The sequence below is a fragment of the Rattus norvegicus genome, chromosome 3, assembly GCF_036323735.1.
Source record: "Rattus norvegicus strain BN/NHsdMcwi chromosome 3, GRCr8, whole genome shotgun sequence".
Lineage (NCBI taxonomy): Eukaryota > Metazoa > Chordata > Mammalia > Rodentia > Muridae > Rattus > Rattus norvegicus.
Genome location: NC_086021.1, coordinates 97,230,542 through 97,248,671, shown reverse-complemented (window position 1 = coordinate 97,248,671; position 18,130 = coordinate 97,230,542). Strand labels below are relative to the sequence as shown.

At 44.6% G+C, this 18,130-nt stretch overlaps 1 protein-coding gene across 12 annotated transcripts in view; it reads right to left on the bottom strand.

Annotated features, from left to right (window-relative positions):
• Nucleotides 1-18,130, bottom strand: part of Agbl2 (AGBL carboxypeptidase 2) — a 35,252-nt gene that overhangs the window by 7,234 nt on the left and 9,888 nt on the right. For 7 of the 12 annotated variants that reach the window (XM_039106794.2, XM_063284885.1, XM_063284890.1 and 4 more), the window contains 10 exons: nt 17,946-17,999; nt 16,557-16,742; nt 14,498-14,605; nt 11,121-11,274; nt 7,709-8,491; nt 6,216-6,372; nt 5,252-5,378; nt 3,712-3,812; nt 2,155-2,285; nt 217-283 (listed from right to left, as the gene is read on the bottom strand). In XM_039106794.2, the coding sequence (XP_038962722.1) occupies nt 217-283; nt 2,155-2,285; nt 3,712-3,812; nt 5,252-5,378; nt 6,216-6,372; nt 7,709-8,491; nt 11,121-11,274; nt 14,498-14,605; nt 16,557-16,742; nt 17,946-17,999 (1,868 nt within the window). The remainder of the gene's footprint in view (nt 1-216; nt 284-2,154; nt 2,286-3,711; nt 3,813-5,251; nt 5,379-6,215; nt 6,373-7,708; nt 8,492-11,120; nt 11,275-14,497; nt 14,606-16,556; nt 16,743-17,945; nt 18,000-18,130) is intronic. The other 5 variants (XM_063284888.1, XM_063284892.1, XM_039106792.2 and 2 more) reach the window with 1 other exon arrangement.

Genomic DNA, 18,130 nt, shown 5'->3' with positions numbered 1-18,130 from the left:
TACTCTGCGATAGGGCAGTATTCCAATTTTCTCTTTGGGTCACTGGTGACTGAAACCAGGAAGCCACTCATGGTAGACAAATGCCTTCCTCCTGAATGGCACCCTGGGACTATGGCGATGTTTCCTGAAGCGGTTGGAACATTTCCCCAATTACGTGGTGTTGTGGTGTATAAAGGTTTGCTGTTTCGGTGTGTACAAGAGTCAGCACTCTCTCACCTCATCCGCTATGCTCAGAAGACGAATGGGAGGACCATCGGAGAGGGAGCTGTCCGAGCCGCTCGTGCTGGCACCAAAAGGGGAACACAAAGAGACAGGGAAGAGCTGTTATTAAGAGGCAGAGGCTCTGTACTAAGGAGTTCACAATCAGTACACAAAGCAAAGGTGACCTGGCCGAGGTGGGAGGGACCGTGGGACAGCCAATGTGCAGTCCTAGGCAATGGGATTTCCCTGAGAACGGAGGCTTCTCCTTCATTTCCTTTTAGATGGTATTAAAGGTGATGCTATCATCTTTACTTAATAATCAGCAGGCTAAACACCATAAAAATTACTTCAAGAACGGTTAGCCAGGTGTAGTGGTGCACAGCTCTAACACCAGCACTTGGAACACAGAAGCGGGAAGATGGGAAGATGGCAACCGGAAACCCCGTCTCAATAGAGAAAAAACAAGCCGGATGTGTTGGTGTGGATCTCTAAATCCCAGCATCCTGGAGGCAGAGGCCAGTGGGTTTCTCTGAATTGGAGGCCATCCTGGTTTACATAGTGAATTCCAGGCCAGTCAGGTGTACGATGTGAGATCCTGTCTCAAAAATGCCAAGCAGCAAACAAACACAAAAAAAGAAAGGAGGGGGCAAGGGGAGAGAAATAACACAGAGAAAATTTTGAGGGGTCTAGAGATATGGTTCAGGGATCAAGAGTACTGGCTGCTCTTTTGGGGGACCCGAGCTCAGTTCCCAGTGCCCAGCTCTTCCCCCCATTTTGCTCTCTCTCCTCAGGGCCTCACTATGCAACAAGGAGTCCCACCACATCGGAGCAGGAAGGAAGCCCTGTTGTCTGTCATCTGATTTCCAATAAGCTGCTATCAAAGGCTTCTCCAGTCAAGGAGGAGCCCTCAAGGCTGCTGGACATTAGGGCCTGTAGTTCCTGTATACATAATGGACTACTTTAGCAAATGGATAGCAAGGCATTAGCTGTAATATGCTCTAGAAAATGTCAATCATGTGTACACACAGAACAATCTCACCATTGCTAGTCCGCCTTTATGTGCAATTGTGGGAGTGGACAGGTAGAACCCCAGAGAGCCTTGTGGCATCTGAATTTCTGGTAGAGAAGCTGGCAAACCATTCCTTTTGTTTCTTAGCTAAATAGGTCAGTGTTCCTGCTGAGTCAGCATAGTGAAAGTCTGGCTGTCTCTGCTATTGGTTCTCCTGGGCACCATGTATCAGTGAGCTGACATACACAGGACATTTTGTTTTTCAGGCTGCAAATAGAGAGGGGCTGGTACAGTGGGCTGAGGAGGGGAAGGGTAATGAGTTCTCAGGCGTCTCAGATTCCACTTGGACCCACTCCTGCATCCTAAAATCAGGCAGGTCATCCACAAAGGTACTGTCAGGGCCAGAACAATGGAGAAGACAAGGAAGAAGGTAGTTTTTATAGTCCACCACAGGCTCTTGTAACTCTGAGGTTCCGGGTTCACATAGAGGTGTCTTTCCTGTCCAGGCTTTCCTGGAACTTACTATGTGTATCAGGCTGGCCTTTACCTACAGAAATATGCCTACATCTCCCTCCAGAGTGCTACCACACTTGGCCTAGGTCTCAGGACACGGATAGACTCTTAAATTGCACAGACATGCTTTTAATCCAGCAGAGGTAGACAGATGAGATCCAGACCAGCCAGGGTGATACAGTAAGACCTTGTCTCAAAATAGACAGATGACAGATACATAGATAGATAGATAGATAGATAGATAGATAGATAGATAGATAGATAGATAGATAGATTAGATAGATAAAAATAAATAAACAAGAGGACATGGTGTCACATAAATGTAAACCAGGCTTTCCTTAAACTCCCAATCCCCCTACAGCTGTCTCCCAAGTACTGGGATCAAGGATTTATTACCAATCCCTGATTTTCTTTGAAATGAAGTTTGTTACCTGGATTCAATGTCAGACAAAGGAATGTCACTCCAGTTTCCTTCTAAATCCATATCTTGTCCAAAGTTATTCAACTTTTTGTGGATTTCCTGTTGTAAGAGTTCCTTAAGCTCTTGTAGACACTGAGTGTACTGCAGTAGAGGGGGAGACAGTTTTATCAGCTATTCTCAAAACGGCCTGGATTGTATACTGAAAGGTACTTAATTTACTGTTGGGGAAAGCTGCAATTCCTTCTACTAAGGACAGGTGATTTACATAGGCTATAAAAGTAAAACTAGTTTAAAGCAGATGCATGAGCACTGACTTAGCCACTTTCCTCTGTAGCTCACTTTTGCAATTGTCTCATTTATTTTCTTAAGTTGCAAACAAAGTGTAGTGGCTTGAAAGAAAATGGCCGCCACAGGCTCATTGGGAGCTATTCAGAGGTGTGGCTTTGTTGGGGGAAGTGCGGTATTCACTTCCTGCTGCCTTCAGATCAAGATGTAGAGCTCTCAGCTCCTTTTCCAGCACCAGGTCTTTCTGCATGGACACTGCTATGCTTCCCACCATAGTCATAATGGCCTCAACCTCTAAGCCAGCCCCAAGTAAATGTTTTCCTTTATTAGAGTTGCCCTGGTTCTGGTGTCTCTTCACAGCGATAAAACCCTAACTAAGGCAGAAGGAACAGTTCCACTGGTGGTGTTCTGACTTTGGTCCATAGTGAGTGCGGTTTGGACACAGGCATAGCTCAGTAGAAGAGGTCTTGCCTCACATGAGTGAGGAGGCCTGGTGTTCCATCTCCAGCACCACAAGCGGAGGGGATGTGCTGATTAAACAGCCCTCTCACTCTTTATCGAGCTTTGTGTCCAGGGCGGGGCAGGCACATCAAGCCAACACTTGAACAGGAACGTGAGAGCTGGGTCATCGTGGGCACACACACTTCCAAACTGAGCAAAGGACTGAGGAAGAGCCACTGGAAGGAGATGGCCAAAGGAAACCTTCATGTTCAAGACAGGCAAGCTTGAGCACGCTTGCAGTAAAGGGGAAGGAGAAATGGGTGAGAGAATTGGGGATCCAGAAAAGAAAGAACAACTAGTGAGGCCTCAGCTTACTTAGGCAAGCCACAGGGCATGCACAGTGCAGAGGGCAGGATCAGTCTTACAAAGGGAGTATGCTGTGTGTGCCGTTCTTCTGAACTAGAAGAAAAGAAAGTATGGCCCCTGTGGCCAGGAGTAAACCTGTAGGTTAGGGGAGGGTGCCAAAGGATGTTCTTGTCTCTCTAGGTGGATGATCAAGGGTTACCATTTGTTAGCCAATCACAGGTTAGGGGTTTTGTTTTCTCTGGTAGTTAAAAGACATATACACACACACACACACACACACATATATATATATACATATACATATATATATACATATATATACATATATATACACACACATATATATACATATATATACATATATATATACATATATATATATATACATATATATATATATATGAATGATTCTGGTCCCATGTGAAACTCAGCAGAGTAGTGGTACAACAAACACTTCTTGAAACTCCACTTTTACCTTGGTTTGGTCAGGATCACAGAAATCCAGAATAGTGTCACAGACATGATAACCTAGGGACTTCAAGTCCTCAATGGTAAAGTGAGTATCTCTTTTACTACCTGGAAAAAAATCAGCATTTCTTATTATTTTTTTAAACTAGAGATGGAGAGATGGCTTAGCAGTGAAGAGCATTTGTTGCTCTTCCTGAGAATCCAGGGTAGGGTCCCTGCACCCACAAGGTAGCTTACAATCAGCCAAAACTCCAGTTCCAGGGGAGCCGGTGCCTCCTGCTGGATTCTGCATGCAGTGCATGAACATGGTGTAGGCAGCACATACATAAATATAAAAATAAAAAAATTTAATTATGTGTAGGTTTCTGTGCACATAAACACATGTGCCCAGGAGACCAGATGCATTGACTCCTCGAGCTGGAGTTAGAGGCAGTCATGGGCTGCTTGACATCGGTGTTAGGATTGAATGACATCGGTGTTAGGATTGAATCTAGGTCCTCTGCAGGAGTGGTGAGCATTCTTAGCCAGTGTTAGCTCTCCAGCCCTAAATCTTTTATTTTAAAATATTCATATTTATTTATGAATATAAACTTTTCATGTATGCCTGCACCATGAACATTTGGTGACTTGGGAGGTCAGAAGAGGGTGTCAGATCCCCTGGAACTGGAATTACTGATGGTTGTTAGCACAAGGGGGCTAGGAATTGAACCCAGATTCTCTCCAAGAACAGTGCTCTTAACACGTAAGCCATTTTCCCAATTTCCTAAATCTTATTGGCTAAGTGAAAATCTAATCTGTGAACAGCTTTTTAGAAAAATACCATTCCTCCAAGGGCTGGGGAAGATGGCTCGGCATTAATAGTGCTTCCACAGGACCCAAGATTGGTGCCAGTACCTACATTGGGTCATGCACAACTGCGTGCACCGGCATACGCACACACACATACACACACATACATACACACGGCACACACTAACATCACACCACACACACACACACACACATACATATACATGGCACACACTAACATCACACCACACACACACACACACACACACACACACACACACACTGTACAGACATACGCAATACACATGAATAAAAATAAAAGTTAAATATCACCTCTTATTCTAGAACAGAGTATTCTGATAACTCTCCTAGCTTCGGTTTGGTTCAGAAGAATCTTTGACAATAAAATAGTTATCCATTATAATGGAATATCAAGTTCTTTTAAAATTATTCTGGCTTTACTTTGTGGTGGGTGCTGCCTAGTAGAGCAGTATTTACAGTCTGGTGTCATCGCCATCACTGGGAGGGAATACGAGCTTCAAAGCAGTTGGGCAACTGAGCAGGGTCACAGAGTAATAAACGCAGCGGAAGCCCAAAGCTAACCTTCCCGATCCCAGGCCTTGAGCAAACACTACGGAGTGCCGCTCAGTGAAGCGCTGTAGCCCACATTCGTGTCTGGGGTACGGAAGGCCAGCAAGGAAGTCCTTCTCAGCCCAGCCTCCCCGAGCCTGGCCTCCCCAGCCCGGCCTCCCTCTTACCCAGGGTGGACCCGCCAAAGGTGGACTCCATGGTGTAGCTGTTGATGATGCCCATCCGCCACATCACGACTCTTCCTGTTCCTTCTTTGCATTTTTGGACCTTAAAGTTACAGCTGTCGAAAGAGAACTAGAGAGAGACCCGCACTCTCTGTTAATTATACAAACCAGCAAGTACGAGATGTCTCAGAGTCCTTAGGATGAAAACTAGAGTGTTTCCTTGGGTCTTCTAACGTGTTGTTCCCTAAAGCACATTCCATCAAGGCGCTGATTCTAAGCAATAAAAAAGGCGGTAGCAGGTGAGGGCTCAGCGGTTGCCTGGGCGGGGAGGGAACAGGCCTCTCGGCATTTAATGTGGACTTCCAAGGCAAAGAAACAGATGACTCTGCTAACCCGCCTCATTTCCCTCCTACCCCAGAGCATCTTGCCAGATGAGGATCCCCAGGGATCTGGGACACTGGCACGCTTTGCCATCAGGTGCTAGCCGGCTTTTCTAAGTCTTTTCTTGACATATAAATCCCAATTTTTTTCAACCCTCTGGTCTCCACCGTTTAAATACTGGGATTATATTTGTGTGTTCCCCATTGGCTCTATAATTTATTTATTTTTTGGCACAAAATATGAACTTTCAGATCTAGGTTTTCCTCCAAATATATTTTCCCCCCTTGGCTCTTGAGACAGGGTTGTTCTGTGTAATGACCCTAGCTGCCCCGGAACTTACTCTGTAGATCAGGCTGGTCTTGAACTCACGGAGATCTGCCTTCCACATGCTGTGATTAAAGGCAGTGTGTCACGACTACCTGTCATCTAAATATGATTTTTGATTTATGTTTCTTACCCCCACAGTCTCTGACTAGAGCTCTCTCCATCTCTGTGGTGTTAATCTTTTCCCTAGGAGTCTGATGTCTTCCTTTGCCTTTCCTGCCCAGTTCGGCTTGTCCTCACCCACAGGCTGTAGCAGGCTTACCTTGTCTGGCGCATTCTTGCTCAACATTAAAGGAAAGACCCGCTCGTGAAGCCAGTGCTTGCGGTTGTTGCTATGACAGCCATACAGGAAGATGTTGTTCTTGCGGCTGTGCCCATGAAAATCACAATACAAGAGGACCTCTCTTTCTTCCAGAAGTCTATTGAGGGACAGACAAAGGGTGCAGTGGACATCCAGACTCAAGAGATTAAATCACTTGCTTATCTATGGTCGTCGAATCAGTCAATAGTAAAAGCAATCCTCATACATTGACCAATCACAACCCTTCTCACATCTGGTCACACAGGTGTGCTTAGGAACTTGTATTCAGATGTGCTATGTGTTCGCTTCTAGTTGAATGGAAGCTCTTTCAGGATGGGAACTATTACCTGAGAGCTTCAAGCTGCTTTCACACAGGCTTGAAAAGTGCAGACCAATTCCTTACGTTCTCTTCTTTTTTTTTTTTTTTTTTTTTTTTTTTTGGTTCTTTTTTTCGGAGCTGGGGACCGAACCCAGGGCCTTGCATACGTTCTCTTCTTTAGGAGCAACATATGGTGATATCGGGGCACTCAGTTTCTGAGTCAGAGTACCTGTGCTCAAATGCCTACCCTGTTGCTTACTGGCTCTGAGACCCTGTTCAAGTCAAATTTCCTTATTGTATACAACAGTGGATGCTGACCATGTGTAATCTCCTAGGAGGGGCTATGGGGAGGGTGAACAGGCCACCGTGTGAAGCACTGATTATAGTGCCCATCCCTTCATACTTACACACTGTTAGCTTGGTTATGATTAGTTCCATAGGAACAGTAAAACTGCCCTGGCCTTTCCCATCCAATTTTTTGACTTAAAAATAAAACAGCGGAGGCCAGCACAGGGGCACAGCCTTTACTGCCAGCGGAGCCCAGCACGGGAGCACAAGCCTTTACCGCCAGCGGAGGAAAGCAAACCTCTGTAGTGTGAGACCAGTCTGGTCTATGCAGCGAATCCCACACCAGACCTTCCATCAGAAACAAACATGGAATAAACAGCCCGGAGAGATGGCGCAGTTGGTAGGGTGTTCATTCTGTGAGCTGAGTACCCATGTAAAAGGCTCAACAAGGAGAGGATGGGCAGGGGTCCCAGGGGGCTTGATAGCCAGCCAGCCCGGCCAGAGCAGAAAGCTCTAGGTTCAGGGAGAGTTTCCATCTCAAAACATAAGATGAGATTGAGAACATGGCCTGGTGACAGAGTGCTTGCCCCTCCATCATGCGCTAATTCAATTCCAGGGGCTGGGTGGCTGGGTGGCAAGTGACTTGGCTGACATGTTGGTCTGTGCTCAGTTTTATTTTAGAGGTCTGCTGTGATTTAAAGGTCTAAAAATTAACCCATGGCTGCAAGGACTGTCACAACCATACCGGACTCATAAACAAGAGATGGGCTCTTCCTCCCCGTAAGGTATGAGTATCTGGCACTAACGCTCCCAGCATTCATCAGAATTATCAGCAAAGAGGTCTCACCTTTTGATCATGTTCTTGGTGTACCAAATGCAGGGGAAGGAATCCTTAAGAACAGTTTTATAATGCCTGTTCAAGTCCCTTCCGGCCAGCGAACACCGATAATTCCCCACTATCACGCCGTCTGGATTTAACATGGGGATCACCTTGAAGACAAAGATATCCCTGAGGAGCTGGGCATCTGGAGAGTCGCTGAGGATGAAGTCCAAAAAGCCGTTCATGATCCAGGAGCTGTTACTTTCTCCGGGGTGGACTCTGGCACTCAACACCACCGCTTTCTTTGCAGCTGCCTCTTGAGGGGTCCTGGATGGGTTGGTAATGGTAAGCAGATAAACAGTATTCCCTGCTAAGCTTCTGCATAAAGCTCGGAGCTTGCAGAACTGAGACTGGATGGGGTTGTTTGCTACTGACAAGAGATAGCATTGCAAGTCAGTGTACGTGTATGGGTAAAAGTGTGCAAAGAAGCAAGTGTCCTGGTCGTGAGGAAACTGAATGGTCCAGGTGAGACAGTATAAGGGCTGTGGCCCGTCATCCATGTTGTTCTTATAGTACTTGATTTCATGGCCCTCTCTCCTCCAGCCAATGTTGTAGATGGTGGCGTCCAACTGAGAGTACATGAGAGGCTTCATCCCTACAGCGTAAAGGCTCTTGGGTTTCAGCAAGTTGACGATCGTGAAGCGATAGGTAACATCTTTTCTGGTGTTCTGAACTCTGAAGTAAAACCACTGCGTGTGCTTGTCAGTGTAGAGGTCGGTTCGCAAGGTGAGTTCGTACTCATAAATGCCTCTGTATGGAAAAGAAAAAATAGGAGAACCTTTCTAGCACCTCGTTGCCTCACTCACTATCAAAGCGTGTATGGGAAGCATTGTTTTCTCCTCGTAAAAGCGGATGGACCACAACTGCCTGCTAGGCAAATGTCTCGTTTCTAGCTTACCCACTTCTCCAAGTCACATAATAAATTAGTGAAACTTGCAGGAGGGAAGTTTGTTTGGGACAGAGAGAGGAGAGTCCCAGCTCGCACTGGGAGCTGGGAGTGGTGGGACATACTTATAACCCGGGCATTGGGGAGGCTGGCAGGAGGCTCAGAACTTTCAGGTCAGTCTGAAGTATACAGTGAATTTGAGGCCAGTCTGAGTTACCTAGGGTTTGGTAGGTCTAGAAGCTCACTAGCAGTTTCTAGTCATTGTTGTCTGTTTTTCTGAACAGTGCCCTCTCTTGGCTGTGCTAGCTATCCATCGTACAGATGAGGCTACATTTTGAAAACTCTGAAAGCTTAGTGTCATTTTCATCTCTGGCTACCAACTTGAATATGAGAAGACATCTCTGGAATAGATTCACTTTGTTACAAGGCAGCAAGATACTGGGGCTTGCAAGACTGCTCAGTGGGTAGAGCTGCTTGCCACCATGCCTGACAACATGAGTTTAATCCCCAGAACCCACACAGGGGAGAGAAACCCAGAACTCATGAGGAAGGAGAGTACACAGTCCTGAAAGCTATCCTCTGACCTACACAAAAACACACGAGCACGTACACATGCATGCTTGTGTGGCATGACACGTGTGTGTCCTTTACTCTCCAAAAGAGAGATTCTTTTTAAAGGAAGAATCTAAGCATAGTGGTGAACAGCTATAATCCCAGCATTTGGAGCCTAAAGCAGGAGGACTGTAAAGTCAAGGCCAATCTCAGAAGCATAATAAATCCCGTCCCCCAAAACAAACAAACAAACAAACAAACAAACAAACAGTAGAGATGGAAAATGAATTCCCAAATGGAAATGTATATGTCAAGAAAAACAGAAACTCACCCCTGGGCAAAATTAAGAAAGTGCATACTGAAGTGAAAAGCGGACAGCAGCTAAGTACAGCTCGGTGGTAGGGCGTGTGCTTGGGATGTGTCAGGCACTAGGCTCAATTTAAGTTTTCCTTCAGATTGATTTATGTGTATGAATGTCTTGCCTGAATGTGTGTGTGCCTAGTGTCTGTGAGGATCAGAAGAGGAGGGTCAGGTCCCCTGGGAATGGAGGACGATGTCTGTAAGACACCTTGTGAGTGCTGGGATCTGAACCGGGCTTTTCTGTAAGAGCAACAAGGCCTATAACTGCTGAGCCATTGCTCTGGCCCTTGGGTTCCGCAGGTTCTTGTTTGTTTTGGGACATGGTCTCTTTACATACCCCTGGCTGTTCTGGAATTTCCCATATAGACCAGGCTGACCTCAAACTCACAGGGATCCACCTGCCTCAGCCTCCAGAGACCTGGGTGTGCATCACACCCATGAACTGATGAAGGGAACTGAAGTCACAGTGAAAGGTAATATACTGATAACTAGAAAGACTTAAAGTGTCCAAAGACTTTGATCTAACAATTTTCTTTTTTTTTTTTTTTTTCTTTTCTTTTTCAGAGCTGGGAACCAAACCCAGGGCCTTGTGCTTCCTAGGCAAGCGCTCTACCACTGAGCTAAATCCCTAACCCCAACAATTTTCTTTTTAAAACTCTTCCTGGGGGTTGGGGATTTAGCTCAGTGGCAGAGCGCTTGCCTAACAAGCGCAAGGCCCTGGGTTCGGTCCCCAGCTCCGAAAAAAAGAAAAAAAAAAAAAAAAAAACCTCTTCCTGTAAGGCCACACATACTTAAAAACATAATTCATAAGGGTATTCAGTCTTTAAGATAATTAAACAAAAATTATTGTAATTGGTCCTCAAAAATAGGATAAGTGAGGTACAAGATACACACAGACTAAAACTGTGTGCACGCTTCACTTAGAGACAAGGTCTTACACCGTTACCCAGGCTGGTACTGAACCCCTGGGCATAGGCACTCCTCCTCCCTCAGACACCTGAGTAGGCAGAAAGCACAAGCCACTGTGCCCAGCCTTCACAGATAAAAATAAGGGGGCATATGTATGTTCTATATATTATACATATGCATTTAAGCATATATGCCAAACTGCTAAGAGTTCTTACATATAGGGGTTTTTATGTTGCCTATATTTCTTTTACTAATAAGAATGTCAAGGCTTTATGTATCGCTTTTATTGTTGTGTGTACAAGGATGTGTGTGTGCACCATGGCATCTGTATGGAGGACACAGGTCAACCTTGTGGAGCTGGTTCTCTCCTTCCATGTTCACGTGGGGTCTAGGGATTGAAGACAGGCAGGTGACTTTACACACTGAGTCAGTCGTCTTGCTGGCCCACTGATACAACTTTTAAGTGAGCTCTTTTTCTTTTTGTAAGCAGAAGAAGTGACTTAATGTTTTATTCTGGAAGGAAATTAGTCATAATAATTCAATCCTCTGTTAGCCCCTTAATACGTTCTCTACCGCCTCTCCTTTGCAAACGCTCCGAACTCCTGAAATTGTTCCTAGAGACATTTCTCAGCCCCTCGGCCACCGCCCTTGGAGAAGCCCTTTGACACTCACACTCTGACGGCTTTCTGCAGGTTCCCACTCTCAAACCTTGACTCGAACAATAGAGTGTTGTCTTCCGGGCCTTGCAGTGTGGCGGCAAGCTCCTTGATGACTCCTTGTTTGCCTCCTATTCTGGAACTGGTGAAGAAGGAACCCTCTGTAGGCACTACAGAGGAGAAAGAGGCCATTAGACTAGGTCCCACTCAGAACTCGGTCTCCACATCTTTACGGAGCCCTATCAACCCTATAAATACTCAACAGACTCTACTGTCCTTACCGGGACCCTTGACCTTATAGATGCTACATGTTTTTGCACGTAGTAACGAGTCCAGGCCTCACCCTCCCAGGCCAGTGCTCTACCAACATCTCTCCAAGCAGAGACCCTTGACGTTCAATGGTGCGCCACTCTGCAGTCTTTGAGTGACTTCCTTTAGCGCCAGACTCTTGTCATAGCAAAGACTTTTCATTTCCATCTAAATCCTGATTTTAAAGGACATTGATGGAAATTGATGCCCTGGCCCAGCTTCCTGGAACTGGAAGGAAGGCTCTGGAGGAGGCTGAAATTGGAGGATGCCACACAGCAAAACTATATCAAAACACCAAAGCCAAACTAACCCTGACGTCCCAAATGTCTGACCCCAGGTGAGATCACAAACAGTGGTGATTTGGCTGCTTCCTAAAGAAGCTTTCAAAAGCATCCGCAATCCTGTTCTTTTTCTTTTTTGAGCCATGGTCTCATGTATATAAGCTGGCTTGGACCACCCTATGTAGCCCAGGATAGCCCGGTATATGCCTGAGCCTCTGATCTTCCTGCTTCTGTCTCCTCAGTGCTATCTACTCTCTGGTTGCAGAGTTCTGGGACTGCTAAGCAAGTAATTCACCATCTTAGCTGTATTCCCAACCCAGCAGCCTCAGGTCTTGCAGTTACTGTTGAAAAGATACTTTACACACATCATAGCTTCAGAAATTTCTTTTTGTCCCGCAGTATTGTTAACATTGTGTTCTAAAGACCTACTTTATTGTCTTTCTCTGATACTTTTGTTAATTTGAGGAAAATTTATTTTCTTACTTATTTATCAATGATTTTGTGATTTAAGCAATTTTAATATTCATCAGATACTTTATAAGATCGTGAATTTCTTATGAAGATCACAGTGGTAATCAATTTTACTATATTTGTATTATATTTATTATAGTCATAGATAATATTAGATATAATATTATTATATGCATTATGTATTTCAGATGTTAACACTCACCAATTGCCAAGCTACTACTACCAAGTGTGTTGACCATGGAGCATTAAAAAATAGCAGTGTTTGTAAGGAATCTGATTTTTTAATGTATTTTTATTTATTTGTATGTGCAGGCCATGTATGTGCAAGTGGTCTACCCATGGAGACCAGAGAAGGTCCTGGAATCCTGAGCTAGAGTTAGTTACAGGGGGTTGTGAGCCACCCAGTGTCAGTGGAGGCAAACCAAATCCTCTGGAAAAGCAGCAAGTGCTCTTAACTTCTGAGCTATCTCTTTAGCCTCAAGGATATGTGCTTATTTAATCATATAATCATCATATGTATGTATGTATGTATGTATGTATGTGTGTATGTATGTATATGTGCATGTATATATAAATGTATATATGCATGAATGCATGTGTGCATGTGTGTATGTATGCATGTATGTATGTATGCATGTATGTATGCATATATGTATGAGTGCATTATGAATGCATGCATGTATGTATGTATGCATGTATGTAGCCTTGGCTGGCCTAGAACTCACTTTGTAGACCAGGCTGGGCTTGAACTCAGACATCTGCCTGCCTCTGCCTCGTGAGTGCTGGGATTAAAAGGATGCATATCACTCCCAGCCTCAGGGCACTGATTTTCATAACTGGTCCCTGTTATGACTTTTGCTTTCATATGCAATCTTGTGACTGTAGAGTTTAGATAACACACAGCTGGAGAATAAACCGTAAGGTTCATAAAAAGCGAAGGGACCAGGAGAAGAAATGAAGCACAGAGGGGGCAGGAGCAGAGGTAAACCGAGGCCACAGAAACCACAAGCAGGGACCCCACAGAGTTCAGATTTTCATGGAACTGCAAAGGATTGTTCAGCAAACAGATGCCTTTAAACAGACACTTCATTGTTTTCGTTAACATTTAAGGTGGCCTAACTTCTGTAACATAGTAACATTTGTCAGAGAAGAAAACTGTGCTGGCCATGGGGGCATGCACCTATAGTCCCAGCGTTTGGGTGGTAGAGGCAGAAGGATCTCCTTGAGTTCGAGGCCAGCATTATCTACAGAGTGAGTTCCAGAATAGCCAGGGCTACACACAGAATCCTTGTCTCAAAAATATACATCTACGACTGGGTGTGGTGGCACACGCCTTTAGTTCCAGCACTCAGGAGGCAGAGACAGGCAGAGACAAGCTGTGAATTTGAGGCCAGCCTGGTCTACAGAGTTCCAGAACAGCCAGGGGGTGTTTATTACACGGTGAAACTCTGTCTCGAAAAACAAAAATAAGAACAAAAAACAGAGAGAGAGAGAGAGAAAAACAAAAAGAAAAATATAAATAAAAAAGAACTATTGAGGAACTAGAAAGGTAGCTCGGCAGTTAAGAGTGCTAGCGCTCTTCCAGAGGACCAGGATTCAATCCTCAGCGTCCGCATGGTACCTTACAACTGCCTGTAACTCGGGTTTCGGCCGATCTGGTGTGCCCTCTTGTGGCCTGTATGGTCACTGCATGCACGTGTACACAGCCATCCATGCAGGAAAACATCCATACACACAGAATGACATTAACAAGTAAAGTACTGAAAACCTACAGCCGATAAGTGAGGACTGTCAAGGCCTCCACGCAGGGAGAAGACAGACAGACAGTTATCAGTCAGTTTTAAAAATCACTACCGGGCCCAGTGGGATTTGACAAATAAAGGAACTTGCCATCAAAGTCAGACAACCTGAGCACAGCTCTGAGTCCCGCATCGTAGATAGACAGATGTGAGCTCGGAACTTGTCCTCTGACCTCTGCCTGCGTATGAGGTGGTGAACCTTTTCCTGTACAATATGCCCTCCTCATCCACACACAAATCATTGTAATAAAAACGAAAAGATACAAAATCATGTAGGGCCGGCAAGATGGTTCAGTGGGTAAAGGGGCTTGCATAATCCTAAAGACTTTAGCTTGTTCCCTTGAAGCCCACAGAAAGGTGAGAGAGAACGGACGTGAGCTGTCCTCTGACCTCCCAGCTTGCACTGTGGCAGGTTTGCCCATCAGCACTGGGAGTCCGTTTTTAAAAAAATTAAAACCACATTTATTGTGCACACTAAGTTTACTGTAACTTTATCACAGTTAATCACTCACTGCTCAACGCAATGACGGTACCTGAATCCAGCTGGTACACAACTGTACCTTGCTCTTCTCCCACAATCTCTGGTACCCTTTCGTTTCCTGTAGGTTGGTAGAAATACTCTGGTTGAAGTGGAACCCACTCTGAAAGAAGATATTTTCAGAAGTACAAAATAAGGATACAGGGCACAATAAAAATTAACATAAAATTATAATTACTCAAATGATTAATGTTGCTCAATCCAACCTACTTCTCATTCCCAGTTTCCAGCCTGCTTATGAATTCAGTGTCATCCATGACGACTAGAGGCAGACACTGAGCAGACAGCATGTCAAACGGTAGCATGTGTCTGTCATGGACAGGGTCCTGAGTTGGACCCAGCACTTGATACATCTATAGTAAAATCATAAATTTGTTTTTAAAATGTGTGTGTGTGTGTGTGTGTGTGTGTGTGTGTGCAAGAGCAGATGTCTGTGGAAGGCAGAAGCTCCCCCAGGAGCTAGGGTTATAGGTAGCAGTGAGCCATCTAATGTTGGTGCTTGGACCTGAACTATGACCCTCGGGAAGAGAAGCAACAGCTTTCTGTTGGATTGTTTTATGTCAACTTGACACAAATTAAAATCACTTAAGAAGGAACCTTGATTGAGAAGATGCCTCTAAAAGAGTGGGTCATGGGGAAGCCTTAGGGCATTTTCTTAATTGGTGATTGAAAGGGAAAGGCACAGCCCATTGTGGGCTGGTTGTCTTGGATTCTATAAGAAAGCAGGCTGAGAAAGCCAGGGGAAGCAAGCCATAAGTAACACCCCTTCGTGGTCTCTGCGTCAGCCCCTGCCTCCAGTTTCCTGTTGTGTTTAAGTTCCTGTCCTGACTTCCTTTGATGATGAACAGTAAAGTGTAAGCTGAATAAACCCTTTCCTCCCCAAGTTGCTCTTGGTCATGGTGTTTCATCATACCAATAGTAACCCTAACTAAGACAAGGTCCTAACAACATCTTGCCAGCCCCAGAAACAGATCCTATCACTACAGGAAAGGACATCCTTCCTTTCAGAGAAAATAAAGCCTTTTTATCAGCAATAAAGTTAAGAGTCAGGAAATTTGTCTTTGTAGCTCATTTTGTTTTTTTTTAGGCAATGACTCTCTACATAGATCTGGATGTTCTGGAACTCACTATGTAGACCAGGTTGGCCTTGAACTCATAAGGACCTGCCTGTCTCTGACTCTTTCTTTTTTCTTTTTTTCGGAGCTGGGGACCGAACCCAGGGCCTTGCGCTTGCTAGGCAAACGGTCTACCACTGAGCTAAATCCCCAACCCCCTGTCTCTGACTCTTGAGTGCTGGTATTAAAGGCCTGACTGGTATACAATCTTCTGCTTCATGTTTTTGTTGCTGTTGTTGTTGCTGCTGTTGTTGTTGTTATTGTTTTGAGACGGGTCTCACTCTGAAGCTCTGGCTAGTGAACAAAGGCCTGAGTTCAGAGAAACTCTGTCTTGATAAACAAAAGCAAACAAAAGACTGTATACCAAGAGCTCACGGATAGGACTGATTATATCACAAAAGAGACTCCGAAGGCTGAAACTGGAGCTTGGTGACAGAGCCCTAGTGAACAAAAGCCTGGAAAACAGACATAAGTATTTGTAAGTTTTGGCCTCTGGTAAGCTATCTTCAGATTCCTAAATACAGAAGCATTCTAGTTTATGCTTTGTGAGTTAACAGATGTAGACCCTGTCTTTTCTTTTATGTCAGCATGAAAAACTAAATTCTTCAGACTAGAGAGTTGGCTCCATTGGTTAAATGTTCACTGTGCAAACGTGAGGATTTGAGTCAGAGTCCCTGTGTTCAGATACAGGCTATTTAATCTACTTAATTTAATTTATGTGTATGTGTCTAAAGGCTGGGAGTGAACCTGTAAAAAACAGTACTGGGAGGTGAACAGAAAAGTATCTCTATGGCCATCTGGCCAGCCAAACTTGCCAAATTTGGGGCCTGTAGGCCCCAGTGAGAGACAGCCTTGTAATAAAGTAAGATAAAACAGCAGGAACAGGCACACACACACACACACACACACACACACACACACACACACACGTCCTATTACCAATGTGATGAATGTTTTCCTTGATGACCTCACATTCTATCGGCCATCTTGGAGCCTGCAGCGGCCCTTTGTTAGAGAAGCATGAGAAGAGCTCTCGGGGTTCTCGAAGGCGTGGGTTTACCGTATCCAGCTCATCGTAAAGAAGCTGCCTGCTCCTAAGGAGTGGTGAGCTCAGCATAAGTGAGTCTGCAGGGAGGAAGAGGAAGTACATGAGCAGCCTTCTCTTTCTGGCTGTTCTCTTATGATCATCTTAGACACTGCTAAGACATCGGCAGTCTGGTGTAGGTTTATTACCTGCTCCTAGAAGCCAGAGGCAGGCAGATTTCTGTGAGTTCAAGGCCAGCATGGTCTATACAGAGGTTTCCAGGCTAGGTCAGAACACCAATAAAAAATAGACTGTTTAAGATAACAAATAAAAATTATAAACTATTAAGTCAAAATTCTACATAGTCTAGATTTTGTTTTTGTTTTGTTTGGAGTTTTCAAAACAGGGTTTCTCAGTATAGCTTTGGCTGTCATAGAACTCACTTTGTAGACCAGGCTGGCCTTGAACTCACATAGATCTGCCCGCCTTTACCTCCTGAGTGATGGAATTAAAGGCATGAGGCACCACCATCTACCTTCACATAAATTTTTAAAATTCAAGTTAATAGGTCCAAGATCTTGCAACAGTAAGGACTTTCAATTCTCCTGTCAATATTATGGGGGAAAGCACAACAAAGAAACAAACAAACAAACAAACAACAACCAAAAAACCATTTTAGTAGCTGTGGTAGAAGAAGCACACAGACCTAAATTCAATCTCCAGAACTCAGGCAAAAATGCTGGCTCGGTGACACACGCTCGTGGACATCATTTTTGAGAATGGCACCCAGTGTTGTCCTGTAGCGCGCGCGCACACACACACACACACACATGGCAGATAGACAGAAAAAAACAGAAAGAGGGGAAGAAAGGGAAAAATAAGATGACAATAAAATCCTCAAGTGCTGAGGAGACGGCTCAGCTGGTAAACTGTTTGTCAGGCAAGGACAAGGGGAGGAGTTCCGAGGCCAGAACCCACATAAAAACGCACAAGGGTGCCCATCTGTAACCCCAGGGTGGGTCAGAAAGAAGGGACCCCTGAAGCTCACTGGCCAGGCTCTGTGGCCAAATCAGTGAATTCTAGGTTCAGGAAGAGAGATCTTGTCTGAAAAAACAAGGTTGAGAGGCATTTCACACAATAACCAAAGACATACAGTATTGACATCAGGCCTTTGAATGTGTATGTACACATCCCAAAACACATACACGAACACAACCATGCAAACACACGCATTAACAACAAAACTTATGGTGCAGCGATTGACAGATTGAATTTCCGAGTTATACTTATCTGAAGCTTGATACCTTTGTTTACAGCATCTATCTGAGCATGCCCAGTTGAAGTTAAACAGTTAGGCCCTAGGAAGAAAGAAGGGAGAACCATTTGCTTATTTTATTTATTTATTTATTTATTTATTTATTTATTTATTTTTGTCCACTGTCTCCCATCTCTTTGTCCTTTTCACCCCCACACCAGGCCCCTAATTTTC